Source organism: Solea solea, chromosome 7 (genome assembly GCF_958295425.1).
Source record: "Solea solea chromosome 7, fSolSol10.1, whole genome shotgun sequence".
In the NCBI taxonomy this organism is placed as follows: Eukaryota; Metazoa; Chordata; class Actinopteri; order Pleuronectiformes; family Soleidae; genus Solea; species Solea solea.
Window position 1 is genome coordinate 12,733,398 of NC_081140.1, and position 9,145 is coordinate 12,742,542.

General features: G+C 43.1%; 1 protein-coding gene across 2 annotated transcripts in view; it reads left to right on the forward strand.

Annotated features, from left to right (window-relative positions):
- hip1 (huntingtin interacting protein 1) overlaps positions 1 to 8,865 on the forward strand; it is a 48,857-nt gene extending 39,992 nt beyond the window's left edge. For both annotated transcript variants that reach the window (XM_058634658.1, XM_058634660.1), the window contains exons 23-31: positions 993 to 1,103; positions 1,269 to 1,327; positions 2,246 to 2,339; positions 2,785 to 2,885; positions 5,281 to 5,386; positions 5,718 to 5,841; positions 5,982 to 6,043; positions 6,140 to 6,257; positions 6,348 to 8,865. In XM_058634658.1, the coding sequence (XP_058490641.1) occupies positions 993 to 1,103; positions 1,269 to 1,327; positions 2,246 to 2,339; positions 2,785 to 2,885; positions 5,281 to 5,386; positions 5,718 to 5,841; positions 5,982 to 6,043; positions 6,140 to 6,257; positions 6,348 to 6,358 (786 nt within the window). In that variant the 3' untranslated portion in view covers positions 6,359 to 8,865. The remainder of the gene's footprint in view (positions 1 to 992; positions 1,104 to 1,268; positions 1,328 to 2,245; positions 2,340 to 2,784; positions 2,886 to 5,280; positions 5,387 to 5,717; positions 5,842 to 5,981; positions 6,044 to 6,139; positions 6,258 to 6,347) is intronic.
- Positions 8,866 to 9,145: the final 280 nt, after the last annotated feature.

Consider the following 9,145-nt stretch of genomic DNA (forward strand, 5'->3'; position numbering starts at 1 on the left):
TGTTCAAACCCGGTATTATCATCTGTCCTGGGAGATCTGATCATGGCTAGATACATACATTAATATGCAGCCACTGCTACAATATTAACCCTGAGGACCATGGTGACAGCAGACTCATCCGTTACAATAAGATCCATTAAAGTCAGTGTGGATTTAAATAAAGGGCGGGGTTATCAGATTCAACCCTATGTGGGACGCATTTGATGTCAGTGTTGACAGTCCTACTTCGGGCTGTCTGCATGTGATCAGATCACTGAGGACGGATGTTAATACCAGGTGTGAACCCTTCATTTTGCACACTTGCTCGTAGGTGTGGGATGTCTCCATTTCTTGGTGAGGTAGAACACCAAGTGGCATACAATTCACACTTTCAACAGAGTGTTCTGAACTATTTCCCAGAATAATAGAATCCAAAGAGGCTAATGCTGCTGCCTTGACAATGGCATGTTGTCTTTTGTTTTTTAGCAATGGCGTGTTGAATTTCCTACATAAACATGTTGGATCTGCTCACTGTTATGATAACCCCGGCTCAGGAGGTCACAACAAAAAAGAAAAAACACACACTGTTAACAAATGATTTTATTTATTGAACCCGATTTAAATCAAAACACATTAAGAACTAACACTACAAAGATGAGATATGGTGAGTGGGTGAAACATGGGCGTGGGAGTGTTATAAGGTGTAAAAGAAGATCTAGAAAGTAGGCTACTAAACCAGACCAGACCTAAAAGAGAGCAGAGAGAGTGTGTGTGTGATCACAGCGCACTCGGCACAGATGATCTAAACGAGTGCAATTAGGACAACAGGCCTTCACATTACTTAAAAGCCATCAGAGACCGCTCATGACATCTCACATTTCCATTTTTGTCAGGGTAGATTTCAAACGCTAACCCTTGTAAAACATGGTCACACTGTAGCTGCAGTTGCTGTGTGATATTCTCTACTTTTGTTATATTTCAATAATGTCCCTCTCCTGGTTCCACTCTCTCAGAAACTGCGTCCTCGTGGTTTGGAGCTGCAGCAGGGGGAGCTGGGAGACCTTGTGGAGCAGGAAATGGCTGCCACGTCCGCTGCTGTGGAATCGGCTGCTGCCAGGATAGAGGTGCTTAAGTGTGTGTATTTGTGTGTGAGGGCGTAATCATCTGATGGAAGATGTGTATTTAAATGTTCTTGCTCGTTCTTTGCGTGCCGTGTGAAAACATTGCCCACTGACCACTTCAATTCCTCCCCTGTGTCTCTGTCTCTGTGTCTCTGTGTCCTCCAACAGGAAATGCTCAACAAGTCTCGAGCAGTTGATACAGGAGTCAAGATGGAAGTCAACGAGAGGTAAAATGCAGATTAGAGTTGGAACGTGATGTCATTTCAAACATAATCCAGCATTATTACACTTTCAAGAACATCACACTTCACTAAACTAGAAACTCAGTTCACCCCAAAACAATCCTTTCTGTTATTTGATGGCTTTTTTGTGGTTAAGAAGAAAGTGTTTCATATGAAACTAGCAGTGGCTCAAATGCAGAACAGCAATAACTTTCTTTGCAATAAATGAAACAAAAAAGAAAAAAAATCTGAAGATTTGGGAAGTAATTATTCTCCAGCTCTTGTTTTTTTACGAAAACGCTGATCACACATGACATTTCTGACAAGTCTGAACCTGCAGGATTTATTTCTGTAGTATTTTTACAAAAGTGCAAGTTAAAAATGACTTAAGTCTATTAAGGGTCACTGTACAGTGTGCTGTTAATAGCTGCAGAGGCTTAAACACATCCGGTGTTGCAGGAATTTTCCTACATATGTGTTATTTGTGTGATACACATAAAGGCCGTGTGACGACTCTCAGTAAATTTAAACGGCACTCTCTCTCACCAAGTTAATTATTGATTTAAAGTGCTGTTTTCTCAATTACCGCCGTACCAATGCTGCGAGAGACAATTATGAATGGAAACAAAGCTGCAGCTACAAACACTGCTTTGGGAATTTAGGTCAGTGGTGCATGGGCCATGTAATCGTTAGACTGAGAGGAGACGAGACTGCTCTCTGTTTTGCTCTGTTTCAAACATAACTGTTGCACATTTGGTTCGATGGCATTTTTATTGTGGTTAAAGTCTCAATAGCTGAAGGACATCGGCACAGACGCAGCAGATCAGACTCTGTTCTGATTTAAATTAGAGATTTATAATCATCAGCTTCCATGGAGAATTACAGCAGGACCGTGTATTTCCTCTTCTCTGTCGCCCCCTGCAGGATCTTGGCATCGTGTACAGAACTGATGCAGGCGATCAAGGAGCTCGTCCTGTCTTCCAAAGAGCTGCAAAGAGACATTGTGGAGAGCGGCAGGGTGTGTTATTACGGCTGCTCATTCTTCCTGTAGTTCATAACTGACAGTTTTTCCTCCAGTCATGTTGCAGCAGTGTTGTCAGTATTTCTGTATTTATTGCATGGGTAGTGTGTAATTACAGTTTGACGAGTCTGTGTGAACGACTGGAGCTGACACCAGTATTTTGTGATGATTGTTCCAGCTTCCCTGGTGTGATCATTTTTTATTTTCCTAAGATTTAATTATATATAATTGTTTTGTTTTTTTCATGAGATAGATTAGAACCAAATCTATTTATTTTGACAGTACATTGAGGGTCTCTGAGGTCCGATGCTGTGTGCTAGTGAGCCTGTATTTTTAGGATAAGTGTCTAAACACTGTGATATGACTGGCACATTAACACTGTGTGGGTCAAAAGTGGGTCATGTAACAGTTGTTGTTATATATTCTTTCTCTTGTCCACCAGGGGGCAGCCTCCATGAAGGAATTTTATGCCAAGAATTCCCGCTGGACTGAGGGCCTGATCTCTGCCTCCAAAGCAGTGGGATGGGGAGCAACAGTCATGGTGTAAGTCCCAGTCCTAACACGAGAGTATCTCCCACTCACTGCAGTGTGTTCTTTAACAAGTAAACAAAAACACTGACTCAAGCTTTTCTTGTTTATTACTTGTCATATTTCCACAGTACACAAAACATGATTCCCACTCAGTGTATTAGAGGAGGAAAGGGGGAGAAAATCAACACACATCTAAACTGAACACACACTTAAAGACAAAGAAAAAGACACTTAACACAAATCTATCTTGTCTGAGGATATCAGCATAAAAAGTTGAAATGTCCGGTAACCTTATCTAATGTCCACTGATACAGGGAGAATCATTCAAGCATTAAAATAGTGTCCAAATGAAACATATTTCTCTTGCACCATCACAACGGCTGCTCGCTCAGTCGACTAAATTCCCTAATACTACAACACACACAGTAAACCTTAGTCAATTAACAAGTGTGCCCATTCAGTCTCTTGTAATACATGAAGTTATAGAAACATTCCATATTTATAACCGTCTTTTTCTACCTTCTTTATCAGTTTATATTTATATTCTAACCAAAGGTGTCGTCTTTACCCAACTCTGAAATAACGAGCCCTTAATAACGACACCTTTTTCACTTTCTTATTATTTGCTTGGGTCGTGACAGCTAAAGCAGAGTCCGTCAAACTTCAGAGGCCAACAACACCTGCAATACCTCCAAGGCCCACACGGTGCTAAAGGGTTTTACATTATGACGTACGAATTAAGGGCTGCTCAGTGTGCAAAAGTGTTTGCCCCCTTCCTGATTTCTTATTTTTTATCATGTTTGTCACACTTAAATGTTTCAGATTATCAAACAAATTGAAATATTAGACAAAGACAACACAAGTTAACACAAAATGCAGTTTTTAATTGATGATTTTATTTATTATGGGGGAAAAACTATCCAAACCTACATGGCCCCATGTGAAAAAGTAATTGCCCCCCTTGTAAAACCATCAGGATGGTGACTGTGGTTAGTCACCATCAGGATGGTGACTGTGGTTAGTCACCATCCATCCATCCATCCATCCATCATCTACCACTTTATCCTCCCACCAGAGGGTCGCGGGGGGTGCTGTGCCAATCTCTGCTACATAGGGCAATAGGCGGGGTACACCCTGGACAGTTTGCCAGTCCATCGCAGGGCCACACACACACAGAGACAAACAACCATTCACTCTCACGGTAAATTTAGGGTGTCCAGACCTAATCCCCATATTACATGTTTTTGGACTGTGGGAGGAAGCCGGAGAACCCGGAGAAAACCCACGCACACACGGGGGGAACATGCAAACTCCATGCAGAAAGGGGCCTCGAACCCAGGTCTTCTTGCTGCAAAGGCAGAAGCGCTAACCACTACACCAACCGTGTGGCCCGTGGTTAGTCAAATTTTTTGGAAAATTTGACTTGCCACACCCAGGCCTGATTACTGCCAGACCTATTGAATCAAGAGACCACTTAAATAGAACCTGTCAGACAAAGTGAAGTCGGCCAAAAGATCCCAAAAAAGGAAGACATCACGCCGCGATCTAAAGCAATTCAGGAACAAATGACAAACAAAGTAATTGACATCTATCGGTCTGGAAAAGGTTACAAAGACCTTTCTAAAGCTTTGGGACTCCACAGAACCACGGTGAGGGCCATTATTCACAAATGGAGAAAACATGGAACAGTGGGCTACCTTCCTATGAGTGGCCAGCCCACTAGAATTACCCCAATAGCGCAGCAACGACTCATCACAAAAGAACCCAGAACAACCCCTCTAATGTGGCTGAATTACAACAATTCTGCAAAGATGAGTGGGCCAAAATTCCTCCACAGCGTTGTAAAAGACTCATTTAAAGACAAGTTATCGCAAACGCTTGATTGCAGTTGTTGCTGCAAACGGTGGCCCAACCAGTTATTAGGTTTAGGGGGCAAACACTTTTTCACACAGGGCCATGTAGGTTTAGATTTTCCCTCCCTTAATAATAAAAACCTTCATTTAAAAAAACTAACTATTTAAATTTGTTTGATGAGCTGAAACATTTAAGTGTGACAAACATGCTAAACAATAAGAAATCAGGAAGGGGGCAAACACTTTTGCACACAACTGTATAACTCAGGACGAAGTTTGTTAGGTCAAGATCAAAGTTAACTCAACAACATTTAAAAAAAAAAAACAGCTTAAATCTACAGTATGTAACTTTTTCTTGTACTGAGGGAGCATTTGTGTGTATACAGCGCTGTGTACCAACAGTACCGTCAGTTTACTGCTGTCGTTTCGCGTCACTTCCTGTGTGCAGCTCCGGAATGTCTCCGAGCCGCATGAGATCCCCACGAAGCCAGACTGAGAAATATTTGTATTTACACTGCAGCGCTTCATCTTTGCACTGTGTGGTGTCGTTCCAGGGATGCTGCTGATCTGGTGGTGCAGGGCAAAGGGAAATATGAGGAGTTGATGGTGTGTTCACATGAAATAGCTGCCAGCACAGCACAGCTAGTAGCTGCCTCTAAGGTAAGCAAGGAATACATAACTAGTAGTTTGTCTGTGGAGTCTTTTTGGCTCAAAACTGCTGTTTTGTATCTCAATCCTGGTCTTGGTGAAACACAGTCCTCGCTCGAACACACCTGATTCCAATGAATGGGTCGTTATCAGGCTTCTGCAGTGCTTGCTAATCAGCTGAGTATTTGAATCAGGTGTGCTGGAGCAGGACGACTTCTAAAACATGCAGGAACACCCGGATTTTTACATGGTTTGCTATTTGTTGAACTAGCACAGTTGGACGAATACAGATATAAGTAACATTCCCATGGTGAATATGTTTACTTACCTACTTACTTTTCAGGTTAAAGCAGACAAAGACAGCAGCAACCTGCGACGCCTGCAGCAGGCGTCCCGCGGCGTCACACAGGCCACTGCTGGCGTCGTGGCCTCCACCAAATCCGGGAAATCCCAGATTGAAGAAAAAGGTGAGTGAGTCTTGCTTGATGTTTTATTTAATCATAATACAAAATGCCCACTTGCTCTCCTTTCAGACTTACTGTAGATAATCTTAAATGTCGTCAACGTGTCCTCACAAAAGTTTTGCTTCTTTGGTTTGTGGTTCCAGACACAATGGACTTCTCCAGCATGACTCTCACACAGATTAAACGACAGGAGATGGATGCACAGGTAAGCCACGTCTCTCATAAATCTTAAGAAATGTTATCATACAGAGAAGTTGTTTTGCATTTCCATGCGTGATCCCCGCTCCCTGCGCCTACCCAGGTCCTAGTTCTGGAGCTGGAGACTCGTCTGCAGAAAGAGCGAGAGCGTCTCGGTGAACTGAGGAAGAAGCATTATGAGCTGGCCGGAGCAGCAGAAGGCTGGGGCGAGAGTGATGAGGGTGAGGATAAAGAGCAACCGCCGCACTTTGAGTATACTTTACATTAAGGAAAAAGAAAAAAAAAAAGACTTAAATCTGTCTTTTCCACAGGCACAGGTTGAGACCTTTCCTCCACTCCACCTCGCCCCCCCTTCCTCTGCCAAAAGACCGGCTTCTGTCTTCAGTCTCTCTCCTTTTTGTTTTTCCTCTTCTCTTTTTTGTTTGTTTGTGATCCAAGCCAAATGAAAAGGTGCTTCTTCTCTGAACCTGCTCCTCCACCCATGTCCGGAAGCTCCCATTGACGGACGGCACTGAAGGGCCCTGCGGAGGGCGGGGTTTGATGGAAGTAGGAAAGAAATGGATGCGAGGAGTGGGGAGAAAAGCCGAGAGTGCGGCCCGACTTCACAGCCTCATGTTCCCTCTGCCTCTCGCCCTGGACTGTGTTGGTGGAAAGTGGCGCTGAAGTTGACGCTTTCAGTTTTTCAGAGTATTTATTGTCCTCCTCCTCTGTCATCTTTTTCCGTTTCTTCTTCTTTTATTGAGGAATCACAGCAGAGATGATACAAGCACAAGGTCTTCTCAAGAAACCCCCAGGACTGACCGCACAAACAACAAGCTCTCAGCAGAAAGAGAGGAGATGAGTGACTGTCTGTCTTCTCCGGCACTAAACCATGTCTCTGTCACACTGACTGCACACACGCGCTCCTGTGTAACACGTGTGTGTGTGTGTGTGTGTGTGTGTGTGTGTGTGTGTGTGTGTGTGTGTGTGTGTGTGTGTTGGTGGCGAGCTTCTGAAGCCGAGGGAGCTGAGCTGCTCAGTTTGACCTTCGCTTTCTTTCTCGTCTTTTCTCACTGTGAGATTATCACCTTATTAAGTCCACACCACTGCAGGTGCTGGTTCACTGGACTTTTTGCCTTTCACCTCCTCATCATTGTAACAACTGTGACCTGTGACTGTTAAAATTTCCCTACTGGGCCCCGCCCCCCTCCTCTTTATATTTTAACAGATGTTTGTCTGGAAACTTTTAAAACAAAACAGGGAACTAAAGCACACAAACTGGCCTTGCTCCTGATGAGCTGTGAGACTGCCAATTACTTCGCACTACATCATCGGAGGTTAGATGTGGCAGTGCATCCTGGGAAGGTCAACAGTTGTCGCTAAAAACACTAATGACATGGGGTCATTTTTTTAGACATTTCAGTTAGTAGAAGGGGGCAGTGGGAGGCAAGTCTGCTCTTCTGCTGCTTCACGTCTGGCAACAAACACAGAAAGTTTGAATACATTTCAAGATCCCGCCTCGGTTCCCGTCACAGCGGCAGCAGCTCTGGATGTAGAGCCGGGATCGAGCGTTGTTTGTCGCAGCGTTACAAGCATCTGCTCCGACTAGAGACGTCATGACGGCGCCAGCAGGATGACGACTGTTCTCCTGGTGAGGATTATAATCCTTTTAGGGCAACTGCAGGAGACAGGTCTGATAAATCTGCACAAGAGGAAAAAGTTAATCATTGTTGGATTTGAAGGAGCCCCACTGCACAAACCTCGATCATTGAAATGTCAAAGATTCACCTGCCTCTTTAAACTGTTTGGCTGCGGTTTTCTAAATCCTTCTGTAACAGCCAGTGCCACAGTGGACCGTGACGTATGCAGCACACAGACTGCAGCGTTTTCATTAGCTTCCTCGAGACCAAGTAGCTGTGTATATAAAAACTATGAGCCTTTTACTGTTGGAAATAATCCCTTGCTTTCTTCACATGGCATCCGTTTTTGCATCTAAAGATTCCGTACAGTTGAATTAGAGATAGAAAACAGTGACTGTCGACTAATGTAAGTCATTATTTCTTCCACACGGCGTCGTTATTTAACAGATTTTTGTACTGAGACTGATAACCTGACTTTAAACGCGGACTGCAAGAATACAGACCATGCCTTTGTGTAAAAACCACGAGATGAGCGGACATCCATTTTGAAACCTGGCCTCCTTATTTCTCCTTCCTGTTTGACCGTAGCGATTGTGATTCTCTTAAAGTTTCTCTTTCTGTCTGTGTTAACATACTTAGTTTTGACGCTCCACGTCAGCTGCGTAGCTCCAAAAAAAAAACTCACACATGGAGCAGCAGTTGGTCACAAAAGTGTTTTCTTTCTTCCAATGCAACAACATCCATCTGCTGCACCAACCAGGTTCAAACAAACACGTACTGTTGGCTCCAGGTCTGTGTATAATCATTTTCAATCCTGATTTTAGAGTTCTGTTACTTTAACCTCACATGAGCACAACATTTGATTTGAGAAATTGGAAGATGAAACAAAGGAGGATGCGTCCACTTTTGTTTCGTGTATTTTTAAGTGTCTTGAAAGATAACTGCACCTTGAGGGACTTAAGTAGTTGTATTTAGTTTTTCTTGCCCATGTCTTCTGTATTAACCTCCCTCTGTCTCTCACTCTGGGGTCTGTGTCTGTAGTCGTACCAGCTCAGCCAGCCTTTCAAACTGCCTCACACTGTAGTCAAAGAGAAACAAATACTCACATAGCAACAGTGAAATATGTCTTTGTATGATATACTAAAACTTTGTTGGTGGGTTTGTTTTTATTTTTTCAGTTTTTAAATAAATATTTCAACTTGTTAATACACACGAGTGTGGAACGGTTTGTTTTTCTGTTTTGGTTTTTTCCACAAAGTGAGACAAAGCAGCTGCGAAAATTGAGATTATCGTGATTTATTCCACTGCTGCTGTACAAATCTTCTGACCTAAGCGTTTCTTAGAAGTTAAATAATTGCATCATTTCATCCGGTTTTTTTTTGAAGGAGATAATTTGCAGAATTATGCCGTTAATAACGGTGTTTTGAGCACAAACATCAGAGTGCTTGTGTGTGAGAGTGAATGGAAGAAAAGTGTGCGTGTGAGCTCTG